At 35.7% G+C, this 16283-nt stretch overlaps 1 protein-coding gene across 1 annotated transcript in view; it reads right to left on the bottom strand.

Annotated features, from left to right (window-relative positions):
- Positions 1 to 16283, bottom strand: part of LOC149805593 (cleavage and polyadenylation specificity factor subunit 2-like) — a 412425-nt gene that overhangs the window by 378832 nt on the left and 17310 nt on the right. Inside the window, exons 5-7 of the mRNA XM_089950230.1 lie at positions 13986 to 14115; positions 11450 to 11565; positions 8580 to 8668 (exon numbers count right to left, since the gene is read on the bottom strand). Of these exons, the coding sequence (XP_089806356.1) occupies positions 8580 to 8668; positions 11450 to 11565; positions 13986 to 14115 (335 nt within the window). The remainder of the gene's footprint in view (positions 1 to 8579; positions 8669 to 11449; positions 11566 to 13985; positions 14116 to 16283) is intronic.

Genomic DNA, 16283 nt, shown 5'->3' with positions numbered 1-16283 from the left:
CCATGTATGAACTAGTTGTACATGAGTGACTCTGGAGATAACTGACAAACAGGGCTCAATAACCTCAAGTGCCATACCCTGAATCTGATGTGTCTGTGAAAAGATAGGAGTGGAGTTTGGGGGCATGCATGCTGATGCCAGCAAGAACTAGTCCCAATTTGTCCATCAAATCCATTGATGAAGGAAATCCTGACCAAGAGAAATTGGAGGATTCACAGGATCCAATTGTGGTTTCCAGACCACCAAAAGCAGAAAATGGACAGAATGCAAGTGCAGTTTCTCGAGGGAAACCAAGTTCGCTGAGAAGTTCAAGGTCTCCAGAGAAAGAAAAAGACAATATGACAAAGTGGTCTTTGCCCTCAACATCTCCAATAGGGAAAGGATCTTGTCAACTCTGTCCCAATGGACACAAACTAATCCTGTATGAGGTTAATCATCCCGACATAGGCAAAAATATCAGATGAAATGAGGTCCAATTTCTCAGGGTTGGGTAAAAAAAACTGCCTGGTCACCATGGACCAACAGAGAGACAGATCTAGTCCAAGGAAATCTTGCTGTCATTGTGGATCATCAAAATGTTGGAGAACTGGGACCTACTGCCCATAAATGGGATGCAACTACTCCCATGACCCTGGTAAATCCTAGGCTGAACAGCAGGGCTTGAAATTGGAAGACCTACCTATCCTAGCCAACTTAGAGCTACCTACTGTGTGGAGGAACGACAGGATGTGAAGGTACATATCATGCAGATTGATGGAAACCACCCAATTGCTAGGTCTTATAGCATTCCTGACTGGTCTCCATCTTGAATGGTTCCTCCTAAAGCAGAAATTGTTGAGGAAAGAAAAATGTATGAATAAACAAAACTTTCCCCTTTCTTGGGACCTAGGAAAATCCAAGAGAAGAAGGCTGGAGACTGATCCTGTAACACCCTCTCTGCTGAACCCTTCTGAAAAAGGGAGTTGATCTTTTTAAATGCACCATATTAAACTGATGGAAGAAAAAGGAGGACCTTACTAGCAGAAGAAGATCCTGAAACCCAAGCTGGTAACAACATTTTATGATAGAAAGGATCCAGCCATCTACCATTATGCCAGACCTAGCCTCAAAAAAGTCTGGTGCCTATTGGAACCAATAGTAGAAGAACATTATGCAGGGAAGGAGTGAGTCTGGAGGGAAAAGGAAAAGGCCTCGCATGCTTCCTCCTGGGTCTTTGTGGCATGCTCTTTAAGGGCCTGACTGCCAAGAGGGAGTTGCAAAATGGGGTTGCTTGATCAGGGCTGCACAGCTTTAAAGAAAATAATGAATGAATCCAGTAGCTGATCAGTATGATTTTGCTTCTTGGCCAGTTTGAGAGGTCATAGCAGATGTGAGAGCCTGGCATTGTTAGTCTCTCAAATCCTGAAAAGCCACAGAAGGGATGAGACCTCCAAAAAGAGTCTGTGCCTCCAAAGAAGCAAACCTCAGAAGGTTCTTACTTTGCTCTGTTAAGACCAGGGATGTGTTCAGAACAACATCACCATGGAGATGGAGAAGTTCTGCTGACAAGGCCATGGACAAGGAAAATGCATGTCTAGTTTTTGCCACACCTTCCAACAAACATTGCAAAGCCATTTGCAACAGAGGCTCCTCTTTTAGCAGGCTAAATGAGGCTGCTGAAAAGAGGTCAGCATGCAAGGCTATGGTTACAAGTGACCTAGCCTTAAGTTCCAAGGCTTCCAGTGTTTTCATCTGGTGGAGAGCCCAGGTAACCATAGAAATACCCACTTTGGTTGGTTTAACATCCTATGTAGGTGGCTTTGTGGGTAATGTATGGGTATGATCCTTATAGCCAGATGCAGTAACAAAGGGTCACAAAAGATAGCAAAATTCATTTACTGCAAGAACAGCTCTTTTCCTCCTCTGCCACCTTGACTGACAGGTGAAAGGAGGAAGGGTTCTAAAAGGGAGGAGGTACCGTGTCTGCCTGTTTTGTATCAATGTTGTGAGAACCAACTAGCACAGAAGGGATGTCTTTATCTTACTAGATCTCCTGGAAGGCAAGACTATGTGACTGAAAGCCACTCTGTTGCAGGGGAGACTTGAGAGAAAGAAGAATCTGAGCTCATGCAGAAGCAATGGACTATCCTTAGTAGCAGACTCAGCAGATGGGTAAGAGGGACTCTGTACCCTCTGGGGCATTTAGAGGAAGAAGGTTCATCCCCTCCCTCATATTGACTCAACTTCATAAGAGAAAGCTGAAGGTCTGAAGCCCATGATCCTGAAGTCCATGGTTGCAAGCAGGAAAGCATAAATTGATTCCCTGTGGTGAAAGACCGCACATCTGGAGGGATTTTGAGTACAGAAAGAGAGAAGAAGCCAATCTGATCCCCATCCTTAATCTGGTGCCTGTAAACTAATTGCCAATCCTCTGTCAGATGCTATGGCAGTCTGGAGAAAAGGGTTCTTAACCCAATCACTATCCTAGTACCAAAGGGGCTCCAAAGACTGGTGACTAGTATTCACAGAATGGTGCCCATTGCATAGTAAATGGTATCCAGTTAAGCAACTCAGATCTGAAGGATGACCCATTCCCAGATCTGATACACTTAGATATAAGTTCTCCACTTATCGGGTGACTTGATTCTGCTGCCGATAATGGTCTCTGGGGACTGAAAAGGTGCTGATTCCCATCATGGGTGTGTGACTCACTTTCAGCCTGCAAAAATCAGTTGTGAGTAGAGGGTGCTACTCATCCATCACTGGGGGAGGGGGCCTGATTCACTCTCTGCCCATTTATCACTTCCTTTATGAGGGTAAGATAACTAACTCTAAGAGTTTCCAATGAGCAATCCTTCTCCATCCAAGCAACTCAGAGAAAGAAAACCCCTAAAACTTCTAAGGAAAATGAGAAAGGAACTTTTTTCCTTCATAAGTATGTCTATGTTCTGACTTCATCCAACCACAGGCTTTAAAAAGGGCAACTACCTGTCCCCTTGAAGCCTGTAAAAGATAATCAAATCGGGGGGGGGGGGTGGTCCTAGAAGGATTTCCTTTGACCACACCTACCCACACCCTTCTTACACATTGTTGTAAAAGAATGCTGAATAAAAGATTTATTCAAACACTTATGTGCAAGAATATGTGAAAAAAAGGTATTTATGTGGACTAAGTATACACTAAATATGACAACAATAAGAACTCACCTTTCCTAGGTGTTGTCTCAAGGAATTAGAACTATCAATAATGTTTAAATACAGAAAGGTAAGCAATGCTAAGCTGAATACTGATAAAGTCAAACAGACCTGAATGACTAAATTAGTAAAATTGGTACTATTGCTAAACAAAAAGGATAATATCAATTAAAACTATTCAGCACTAATTCTGAGAATGAAACAGTGTTCGACAATCAAACCTACCATATAAAAAGGGACACTTTTGTATGTGAACTACTTTTCTGAGTTATAGCAAAATCCACAAATAATGAATCTGAGTTGTGACCATTTCTTAATTGTAATGAACAATTAAATGAATCAATGAATCTGAATTAATTTGAAGAACAAATAAGCCAATGATATGGACATTTTAACTAAATACCTATCCTAGCTATAAAATAATTCTCAACAGAATATGCTAACACCCCTGTGGGGTTAGATATTTAAATGCAAGGTAGTAAGCAACATCCACTAATTTGCAAAAAAACAAAAAGAGAGACAGCTCAGTTTAAACATTCTGTAATAAAGGGCAATTCCACACAGCAAAATTGAACACATTAAACAAGTGAAATCCTCTGTAACGTAAAATAAGAAGCCATTAATGTCTGCAACCAAATACAGAACGAATGACACATTGTTTATAAGTAACATATTGGTGGGGTGGACCTGAAGGCAACACAGAGTTGGAGAATCTTCTGCTTCACCCTGTGGGACACTGAATTCTCATCATACAGTTGGGTTATTTTCCATGCAGAAAAGACCCAGCTATGCAACAGCAAAAGGCATGTATTACTAATATTAAACTATCACTTCTCTCTCCAGCCAGAACAGGGTGACATTGGAGAAAATAGGAAAAGTTAGAACAGAAAGTTCCAAATCCATAATGCTTAAAATAGTCATCGTAAACTTCTGGTTTGTATTATTCATTTTTAACAATTAACCAAAACATTAACAACTTTCTCACTCTGCTTCATTACAGTTACCATGGTGAATAAACTAGCTACAGTCAAAAATCCATAAATGTTACCATAGAAATAACATTTTCATATGTTCATAGGATGAAATATTTATTTTAAAGATCTATTAATATTGTTAGTAATGGACCTGGTTACATCAACGGAGTCATAATTTACTTCTGAGACTGGGGTACAAAAGCTCCATAGATAGCAATTGCAATTTCTGCCATTTATGATTATTATATCAGCAATAAAGTTGTGTGCAGAGCATCAAATATCTTTTGCTAACTTTCAATCTTCCTCCTTGAAGCAAAAGTGACAAAAGTCAATACTGAACTTTGATTATTAATTGGTATTGAAGTAAAATATGGTGGGAGTAATAGAATGAAATCAAAACAATGTAAAAATAAACTTAACATTTTGGGCATGTGTTTGCAAATTGAAAGAATCAAGGGTAATTATTTTACCTGAATTGCTCACAAACAGGGGCCCTGGTATAATTGTTATTTTTAACAATTAAAAATATTAATTATATATAAAATACCCAGAAAATGTAGTTTTTCAAAAACATGAAGAAAAATAACTGTTCTTGGTTAACATTGAAATTCAATGTTTTATAACAACTGACATCACAAAAATGCATACAGCAAACCAACTAAAACTAGCCTGATGATGTGAAAATAGGAAAATAATAGTCAGTGTAAAGTGGTCACCTTTCTAAAAAGACTAGATTAAGACCGGCAATTAGGTGAAAAGCGGACATCTTCCTTATCAAATACTTTCCTTATAAAAAAGAAACAATCTCATAAAGGGCATGATATTGACCTATTTCTCTAACTGCTAATACATGTTAAACTTCTAATGCTGGATACAATCAAATGGTCCCTTGAATGCCATTTATTATTCCCTTCATAAAAAGCAATTCCTTTGATGTAACTACCTTTCCATTACAAATGAATTCTCATAAGAGAAAAGAACTGTACAAATAACATCTATTTAAAATCCTCACGATTTGCTTCATTATTATGTCTAAAACTTTATATTGAAATTGCTTACTGCGTCTAAAAACCATAATATTCTGATGTAATATCCACATTTCAACTGGACCTTTTTTAATCCTTTCTTGGTTGAGTCTGAACAATAAATTAGCAGCAAAATTTAACTTTGTAGCTTTCATATCCCATTTATAAATTTGTGTAGGAAGCAAATATTCTATGCGTAACTGCAATTATGTTTTCATTCCTTTTGGTTTTAGACTTCAACAAAATTGGATAAATAAGATGGCATCTTAAATGGTCTTTCCAGCCATCAACTATCATGTCATGTGACAAATTTGTTGTTAATGAAACCAGGACAAGATACACCCCATGCGAACATCAATGCTGCAATAAGTATCACAGACACCAAAAGAAATAAGAAAGGAATAGGTATATAAAAAAACTAAATCTGTTCTTATTTATAACTCAAGCTGGGATTGAGAATTTTTTTTACCAATTAATCGCTAACTATCACTAACAACTGTCCAAAATAGATTTTAAATGATAGACAAACATGACATCTATTTGTTGCTGCATAAATGAAATAGCTGTGTAATAAAACAACCAATAACTCTCATCTCATTATGGGCTTAACTCTTAAGACCATTTCTTTGGTTTAACTGCCGAGTGTTGAAACTATTTCTGATAATCTTAAGCAATTAGATTTTCAAATTTGACATTGCAGCAGCCAGTGTGGTGTAAGATTGCCACAATTTTCACATAAGACACCATACAGATGACTTCAGGTGAAAACCTCATTTTGATTTGACCATCCTTTCAGGCAAAGTAGTGGCAAGATTTTCAATTTATTAATTGTGGCAGCCATATTTTAGGTCAGATCAAAACATTTTCATTTTGGTGAAAACCCAATGTGAAGCAACAACAAGATTTTAAAGATAACTGCCATAGAGGCCATTCTGGATGGCAGATTGAAACCATTTTTATTTAGTACCAACCAATGTTGATAAGACTGTCATCTATAAGAAGAAGCAATAAGAATTTTGAGATGGCCACTGTCATGGCCATATTAGCTACCAGATTGACACAATTTTTAGTCAAGACCAACTAAAGGCCTTAAGTCTTCTCATGCAAATTTCAAGCGATTATGACTTTCAATTTAGAAGGAGTTGCAATAAGATTTTCAAGATGGCTGCTCTGCTGACCACTCTGGCTGTCAAATCAGGATCATTTTCGTTTGGGACCAATATGACATCATAATAATTTTTTAATGAAAACCCCTTTTTTATATGACCATCCATTCAGGCAGAACAGCAATAACAACATTTTTTAGATTGCTACTGTGGTGGCCATAATGGCTGTCTGGGCTGCATCATTATAGAACCAACCTGACATCATAAAAATTCTGGTGAAAGCTTAATGCTGATCTGACTTTCTGTTCAGGAGTTTCCAAAACAAGATTTTAATACAGCCATAACGATAGCCATTTTGAATGTCAGATCAGCACCATCTTCTTTTATTTCCAACTGGACATCACAAGTCTTTCAGTGAAAATCCCATTCTGATCCAACCATCTATTCAGGAAGAATAGTGATAACAAGAATATCAAGATGGCCACTTTGGGGGCCATACTGGTTGTCTGAATAGAAGCATCTTCATTTTGGCCTAACTAGACATCATATGAAGTCAAATAGGAAAACAAGATTTTCAAGTTGGCTGATTTTATATCGATATTAATAGTATAGTATGTGACACATTTCCATGCATTTTTTTGGTCTCATAAAACTGAGAACAAGATGTAGGCATTATATATAAATAAACAGCACCTAGTAAATTGAAATCATCAAACGGTACAAAAAAGTTTATGTATCAAATCCTCTCTCTCTCTCTCTCTCTGATCTGAAGAGTTAACAGTTGTCATAAGAAATCACTTTCACTTATCAAGAGAATTAAAGTTATTAATAATCAATAATATAACATAATTTAAGAGTGAAATCAATTGAAATTGCAAAAAAAATCTAGCATATTAGTAAAAGCATGTTTTTCAATATTATTAATCATCCAAAAGTACATGTAGAAATTACTTGAAGAAAGAAAGCATTTCTAAGGGAGACAATCTCAACTATCCTGTTATCAAAATACCAAATTAGTCTTGATGATTACTCCCCTTGAACTGATTTTGAACACTTCCAAATATAAATATGTGTTGTGAAAATCTTGGAATTTTTAATGACCTTTTTCAGTATTGCATGCCATGCTCAAAATGAGTAAAATAAAATAAAATGTATCAACATAATTAATCATAGTTAAAACTTGCATGTCCAGATCTACAAAAACTTAGTGCAAGTGTGATTTGGATTTTTAAAGTAGCATTAACGATTTTCCAGTCATAAAGCTACAATGTCTGCAGTGTGGCAGTTTTTAGTGATGTCTAGCACTGGGACATCATGCCGCAGACATGTAGCATCATGTCAAGCCCAATCACATTATCCTAACACCAAGCCGACCAGTCTAAACATTAACCTTTCATGCTGCTGAGTGCCAAGCGAGACAGCTACTAGTACCATTTTTTTTAACTATTGGGTATGACTTGGTTGAGGTATGAGGTATGAATCCACGACCTCCAACATCCGAGGCAGACACTCTAGCCACTTAGGTCATGGAAGATGTCAAAAGCTTAGTAATTATGCATATAAATAATACAAAAAGAAAACAGATCTGTAAGTAGATGACCTACAATGTCACATGTTTTTGATTTAAGAATTAGTGCACGAGTACCTTGAATGGCACATAATACATCTGTTCCGTGTTTTAAAATCCTCCACGTAGTCAAGAGTAATTTTAATGCTCAAACCATTTTTCTTATTTCAGTCTGAGTAACTCTAAAGTCAATATGCTTCTTTCTTACCTTGAGTGCAAGCCATCCACAAAGACTGAACCAGATCTTGATGTTGCACTGTGCTGAAACTGTTTTTCTTTTTTCATTCAATAACCTTGTCCTTTGAGCTTTTGAACTCAAAATCAATAACCTCTTTTCTTGCCCTATGTACAATTTCATCCTCAAAGTTCGGTAAAGGTATGTCATGTAGAACTAATGTTATTGTGCTGAACCCACCTACTTATTGTTCAATGTCAGTGACCTTAACCTTTGATCTTTTGACTCCTAGATCAACAGGGTTCGTCCTTATACCAGATGTGCAAGCCATCTACAAAGTTTGGTAACTGCGGATGGTAGAGAAGTTACTGTGCAGAAACCCAACCGGTAACACACAAATGGATGGACAACATCATAATATAATACTCACATGAGCAAGTGAATTTTATGACAGAAGTTGGCATATTAGGTTTTTTTCTAGATAACATGGAAAGTCTAATAGTTGATTTTTAAATGTTATCTAGAAGTAAAAAAAGAATCATGCAACAAAAGTAATTACCAGTAGTTGTGCCAATTCCAACATTCTTCCTGCTGTATCCACACTTATGAGAACATTTCCGTCTTTTCTCATGGTCTGGAGAATTGTGGCTGAAATAAATGAAATGTAATGAGCTACTTAATCACAAACTAATCATCTGACATTGTCTAATTTGTAAAAATATAATTATATTTAGATGATATATTGTAAAATGAACAGATAAAGCTTATATGTTTATATTTTTTAATGAAGTTTAAATGCACTAAAATTTTATATGCACTTTTAAATTTATTTAAATACAATTTTTTAAAAAGTTATTAATCATTGAAATTTAACATCTATAGCATTTGATGATCAATGATAGTTGGTGAGCAATAAGGCAGAATCTGACCAAAGCAGGTAGATAAAGTCGTACCTGACCAGAAACAAGTTAGCATCAGAAAAGCAAACTTTAGGTCTGAAAGCTTTGTTTCTTGCGCACATATAGATGCACTTATTGTTGTTATAAAAATACCACAAACTCTTATTTTCTACATATTCTATCTTTCACCTTTTCTACTATTACAAAGCTATATAAACTAAATCTAATTCAAATTTCATAAACTTTCTTTACTCCTGATACAAACTTGTCATTTTATGTTCACACTGTAGTACAGGTTTGTACTGAGTAATCTTGCAACAAATATTTACACTACAGACAGCCAAGTAATCCACTGAAGAGATGGCTCTATCTCATGAGCTGTACTCTTCATGACACAAGTCTGATCTTGTGAGATCTCAAAGTATGCCAAGCATATAACCCTCTTAGTAACTAGTAATGTATTGAAATTACTAAGTCGCTAAAACAGTCATAACTAACAAAGCAGTTAAAGTGTCATATCAGAAAGCATTGGCCCTGTTATAAACATATCCACAAGGCTTAGTTAATAATTAAACCATAATTCTAAGGCTTAGTTAATAATTAAACCATAATTCTATCAAAATAGTGTGAAATATTAATAAACTAAGCATAAATATCAAGCAGCACTTCATAATTTCACAAAGAAGAGCTAAGTAGAGCTCCATAACAGATGTAGTAAGCGAACAAAGTCAAAGGTATGCTAACTCATAATGACCTTGTTTGAGGTCAACAATAGTATGGTGGTCTTAAAAGACAGTCCTGAAACGTGACAAAATCACTCAAAAACTGCTCCGGTGGCCTAGTGGTTTGAGCATTCACCTCAGATACGGGAGGTAATGGGTTCAATACCTGGCTGAGTCATACCAAAGACTTGCAAAATAGGTACTAACAGCTGCCTCACTTGGCACTCAACATTAAGAGGTTAGTGTTAGGACAGGTCAGACTGGTGTCAGAATAATGTGACTGGGTGGAACATCATGCTACATGTCTGCGGCATCATGCCCCAGTGCTAGACATCACTATAAACTTTCACACTACAGACATCGTAGCAATATGACTGAAAAATTGGTAAAGCTACGTTAAAAATCCATATCACACACACACACACCTAATAAATGCATGCAAGCACAAAGACAAATCAAAGCCACTCAACATTATGTTGATGCAATAATTTAAATTCATGGTACCAAAAGAATTAAACATAAGATAATGCTTACTAGTTCTAGTATTTCATATCTGATCCTACTGCTTTTATGACAGAATGCAGCTGCTTAAGCAAAGACTGGATCCAATTATTGCTGACCACATTGATGCGATTATCTTAATTTTAATTTTGGTCAGCCTTTTTGTAGGTTTTTGTTTTAATTGTTCTCCATACATTTTCAATAATGTTTGTCTGGTGACTGTGATGGGCAAGGAATAGTCTTAATATTGTTATTGGCTTTCCACTGAGTTGTCCTCCTTGACACCTAAACATGACAACTATCTTCTTGAAGAATCCACCCCACCCCTCACCTGGGAATTTTTTGGCAACACGACATAAATTTGTATATAATATATTTATGCACATCTCTGAATTAATGCAACCTTCGAAAGGTGTCAATATGCTGACACAATTAAAAGTTAAACAACCAAAAATAGCACATATGTTTATATGGGGGAGGAGAACCAATGTATATTCCCCAAGCATTCAGTTCCTCGCTGGGTTTTTACCACATGCATAAAATATCTTCTTATTCTGGTATAACATGACCATTGTCTCATAACTGAAAATGATAGTTGACCAACTTCACTCAACAGTCCAATTTTGTTGCACATGTCACCATGAAAAAAGAGCAGCAGCGATAGTATTAAGTTGGTCAACAACTTAACTGAGTCTCTTCTGAATTTATAACATCTTAATATCATCTTGACAGAATTCTGAGAAACTAGTACTGGTATTGTATTATTAAATTCCAGTTAGATTAGCTAAAGTCTGTCTATGGTTTTTGTGCACCAGATGACAAATTATGTTATCTTACCACTGATATTTGGCCACCCCCTTCAAATTAGATTTTCATTAGGACAAAGTTAACCAAATGTTTACAAAAATTTATGGATAACAGACCTGAATATTCCTGTTACTTTCGATATATTCCTGCAAGAGACACTCTCATATAAATGCAATATTGTCAGTTTCTGCTCATGTGACATGTTATGCCATGGTACTACACTGGATGCGTGCAATTTAAATATTTAAGTCAGTGACACTAGCATGTTATTATTTTATATCAGTTATCATAAACAAACAACCTTATTAATTTCAGTCAAACTGGGTGTCTTTGAAGACAAATATTACAACAACCATTGAATGACACACTGTAAAAACAAAATAACATAAATATTGTCTACCCACTTATGACCCACTACTGTTAAGTTATAAATTCTAGATTTCTTCAGGCACAACTTTAAATCGGAAATTAAAATCAATCTTTAATTAAATTTTCCTTACTCATAAGCTGCTCATCTCTAACTCGACGCCTTGACTGAATATAAGTTGCATTAAAAGCATCAGTGATCATCAGATGTGGGCGTGTGAAGGATTCCAGAACACAGCCATTCAAATGTCTAGAAAAATTAGTAAAAACAAGACACATTAGTACAACCTGTGCCAGGGAGGACAATTAAATAGAATTACCATATATACTCATTTATAACATGGGTCCAACTGCAAAGTACATAGACTCAGATCTTCCATCACGTCATGCACTGGCAAATCTGGGTCTATGAAGCTTGTTAGGAGCAATCAACATAACAAATAACATCGACCCTGATCTATCAATGCAATGGAAGTCCAGGGTCTATGTTGTTTATAATTCTCCCTAACTTATAAGCAAATATATACAGTAATACAGTCAAACCCACTTATCTCGACCTCAGTTATCTCGAGAACCTGTTTATGTCAAGACGATAACCCCGTTATGTCAGGCATAAGGTTCGGTCCAAAGTAACATGCAGACCCACTTAATGCGACAAAATGTAACTTTTAATGTCCAACTTGGAGAAATTTTACAAATGATCATGTGTTTTCGCTATTACTAGTACCTCGTACTGCAATGATTTAAAAAGTCTGTACAAGACCAACTTTTACCAGTACAAATGCTAATCAATCAATTTCATCAATGAATGGTTTATCACTTGCCCAGAGTGGAGAAAATTAGGTTGTAAGCCATATTTTTGAGTAAGGAAATTGAATGAATGCATTTCTGACATTTAAGGAGCTGCATTCATAATGGACAGTGACACATGTCAACACCACGACAATATAGTTCATTCCACACTGCATCGTGATTTTTTTCCAATCTGTAACTCAGTAAATTACCAGGTCAGCATCATTAAATTTAGCTAAAAATACCTAATTCATTTTACACTATGTATTGTAAACGAATAAGACAATTTTAGCTTCATTTAATGACACTGTCCTGATAATTGACAGAATTACAGCTAGGATTAAATTCACGATGCTTTTTGGAATAAAATATAGTGTGATCACATCACAGCATCGTCACGGTTAGTCACCAACTTAATCCATACACAATTAACAACTTTCTTTCAGAGTTCAAAGTAAATAGTTAAAGTGTTTCCATGCTTGAAGCAAGTGTAAGCCATCAAATTCAGCATGACTAGATCAAGTGACTTACAATAATCTATAAATAGAAACAAGCAAAATTCCCAACTCAACTAGTACACACACCATCCCCAACAAAAGACATTGTTTTTAATTTGTTTTGAACAAGAATAAATAAAGCACAAATGGTATTTTTTGCAAAAATCATAGCGCCCAGTATTTTTTTTGTTAATAAAGTTGTTAGTCCCTGTGCCATGATTATTGATTCTTCTGCGCAAAAGGAACAAAGCAGAAAGTGACTGATAAGAGTTCCATCTATGAAACAGAAAGCGGATTGCTTTCAATATTTTGCATTATTTTAGTTTGAATCAAAGCTGTGTTGTTGCCAATATGAGACTACAACTGTATGAATAGAATAAGTCTGCTCCTTACTGGATTTTGATGTTGAGACAGTTAACTTTAAAGACTTTAAACACAGTCTATAGTTTGTCAGTACATGAATACAGGCAGCCTCATCCTTTTTCTTCTGGAACAGAGGCAAGTTTTATCTCTAAAAATCGACATACTAGTGTAAAAGACCTCTGACGATCAACAAAAGCAATCCGTTTTCACAGTTTTTGGCCAGTTACATTTTGCTACTAGTTAAAGTCAACACTAACAAAAGAAAATACTTTTTTTTTAAAGCAAAAATAAAACAAGTACAGTCCTACATGTACATGTACTTAAATTGGGTTAGATTTTGGTCAGTGTGGGAAAACAACTGCCATGCTGAGGCTACCAAAGAAATGAGGCTATTCACTGGGAAATAAAAAGAACTTTAAACCACTGACATTCTTACAATAATTTAAGTGTGGTACAAATGTGTGACTTGTTACTTAATCTTATTTAAAAGACCTCCAATCTTTTTCTTCTCTGCAACCTGATATGACTGAATTTTTTATTGTGCTTTAAAAATGCCATTTGTTTTTATAAACAAAACTTCTAAATTTTGGTGCTTTAGAGGCATAATCATTGTTCTGCAGTCAATCTGATTAAAATTATATCTCCACTGAACCCCGATATCTCTGGATCCGGTTATGTTGACAATTTTGTTTACATCATCGAAGTAATTGAGATAACTGGGTTTGACTGTAGTGTTCTTATAAGACACATACAAAGATCATAAGAATGCTTACAAACATTTTCATCTATAATACTAACAAAGGCATAAGTTGCTACTGTTAACATAATCCTTCCTCATGATATAAATAACAAAAAAAAGACAACAGTGAAATAACAGCCATTATAATTCTGGTCAAAATACAACCTCATGTTTTGCTACCAAAACGTTATCCTAAAAGAAAATACTTTGATGCCTGTAATCTCAAAAGACAACTTATGAAAAATGGCTCTTTAAATCACAAAGAGTTAAACAGAATACCTTTCCTTCTTGTGATTGTAATCAATGGCATATACAATCTCTTCCTCGCCATCCTTGACAATCTTCCATATGGTGCCACCTAACATGTGACCTGCAGGTAATGGAGTGATCTGCAAGCCATGACCTTTCCCTGAAGACAGATAACAGAACTTGAAATCTGTTCAACTAATAGAAATATACTGCTGCCCCCCTCCCACTTCCTATTTTTGCTGTATATGAATGCCTTGTACAACTGACTTTAATGCAAAACTTGATCAAAGTGATCAAAAATAAAGTGTAGGTTGCATTGATCAAGTTTTCAATGAGAATGTTTTACTTACTAAGTCATATTACCATATGTTGACGTTAAAAATATGTCACACTGATCTACTTTTAGTGGAAGAGTGTTACACTCAATAAAGGCATCAACACAAAGTTGCAGGACACAGCAGTCAACAAGTGCAAAAGAAAATGACCTAAACACAAAACATAACTAAGATGTGATGTTACCAAGATGGCTCTATGTTGGTCTTTAAAACATTTGCTACATTAAATGATGCAAACACCATTTTATTCTTGGCTGCTTCTGAAATCAGCATTTTTTAAATGACAGCCTAGGGTCAAATCATGCTTATCTTATATCCGTTGACATTCTAATTAAGCATAGGTAGCAGATTATCATCTCTGTGATAAGAGCAGATTCTTTCTGCATGTTCTTTCTGAAACAATACACAAGTTGACCCATGACATTTTGAAATGCCCATTTTCCTTGGCTAAATTAAAAGTAAATTCAGCAGTGACTGGGTCTGCCGAACACAGACATCAATTCCATTGTCAGACAGCATTACTGTTCATACAAAACACATGATAGATGGACAAATAAAGAGAAGAATATTTCATATGTAACATTAATACCCTTTCCATTTTCATGGCAGGACATAATAAAGAAACTGTCAGAGTAATCTATTAACATCAAGAAATTAATTTAGTAAATTATGTTCCTCAGAGAATACTTACTTTATCACAGTAAAAAAAAAAAAATCAGCAACCTCTACAATCCAGCAATCCAAGAAAATCAAAAAAAAATTATATTTATATACCATACAGATATAGGGCTACTGACTAAATATATGTTTGCCCATTCGTGCTAAGTGATACATCAATAAGGATTAACACATCTGCAGAGAGGTGTAATACAGTTTGATAGTATTGTGATTGGAATTTTCTGAGAAATACAATTAACTAAAAAGTTCAGTTTCTTTGTCAAATACATTGCCCGATCAAATTAACATTAGGAAAATAGGTAACAGGAGAAAGAAATGCTTGAACATTCAACCTCTACCATAGTTACCCTTTGAGGGAAAAATGGCTGGATTCCCTACAACCACTCTCTTAATATAAGGACACCATGGCCAAGGATCACATAACCTTTATGACAAATCACAGATGACAAGAAAAAAATAAAGGTGGCCTTTGACTCTAACTGGGGCTAACTTGTTATCTTAAAAAACTTCAGAAAAAAGTTGGCTACTTGCAGGATTGATGTACTCAAATGAACAATTCTGTTAACAATGCATCAGTCCCTGAAGACCCACAACTTTTCTTCATAAGCTTTTAAAGTGAAGAGCTCTTTCAGCTCGAGATTCTCTCCATAACTGAAGGCTTGAATTCCATTCTACTCAAGACTCTCCTGACAATTGTCAGGCATGAAAGAGCAACTTGTCCAGGGCAGGGGTTAAACACCAGCACAGTGGATAAATTTTTCTTGAAATCTATCACTAGATCAAGCAAATCACTCACCTGTACTTTTATTACCTGAGATGGATGCATTTTGCGTTTCCAGCAGATCTACCATTGGGTGGCCAGGTTTAAGACAATAGTCCACCACCATAGAATTGTGTCATAATGAGGACAACTTTCCCATATACACCTATACTTCTACAATTCAGGTCCAGATAACTCGCAAACCCCCTTATAATGCAGTGTCAGTTGTTGATATCATTTTTTTCCCCTGGACAATAACCCCAAATTGGCACATATTTATTGAATGTGAAGCAACTCTCAAATAAAACTGATAAATACAGCTTGATAATAACTTACTTTATCATCCAAAATGGCAATTTGAGCTCAGAAATTGTATTCAACGTCATGAAATTCATAACTTGTAATAACAAGTCATATATTTTGTTAAAGTTTCTTAAAAAAACACTTCTCAGTACAATGTAAGTAACAATATTCAACAATATTCTGACACCAGGCTGACCAGTCCTAACAAAAATGCTTAGCGCCTAGCGAGGCAACTGCTAGTACCATTTTTAT

This window comes from Sinohyriopsis cumingii, chromosome 2 (assembly GCF_028554795.1).
Source record: "Sinohyriopsis cumingii isolate HCF-2022 chromosome 2, ASM2855479v2, whole genome shotgun sequence".
In the NCBI taxonomy this organism is placed as follows: domain Eukaryota; kingdom Metazoa; phylum Mollusca; class Bivalvia; order Unionida; family Unionidae; genus Sinohyriopsis; species Sinohyriopsis cumingii.
Note: the sequence above shows the minus strand (reverse complement) of the source record. Positions and strands in the feature narration are given on the sequence as shown.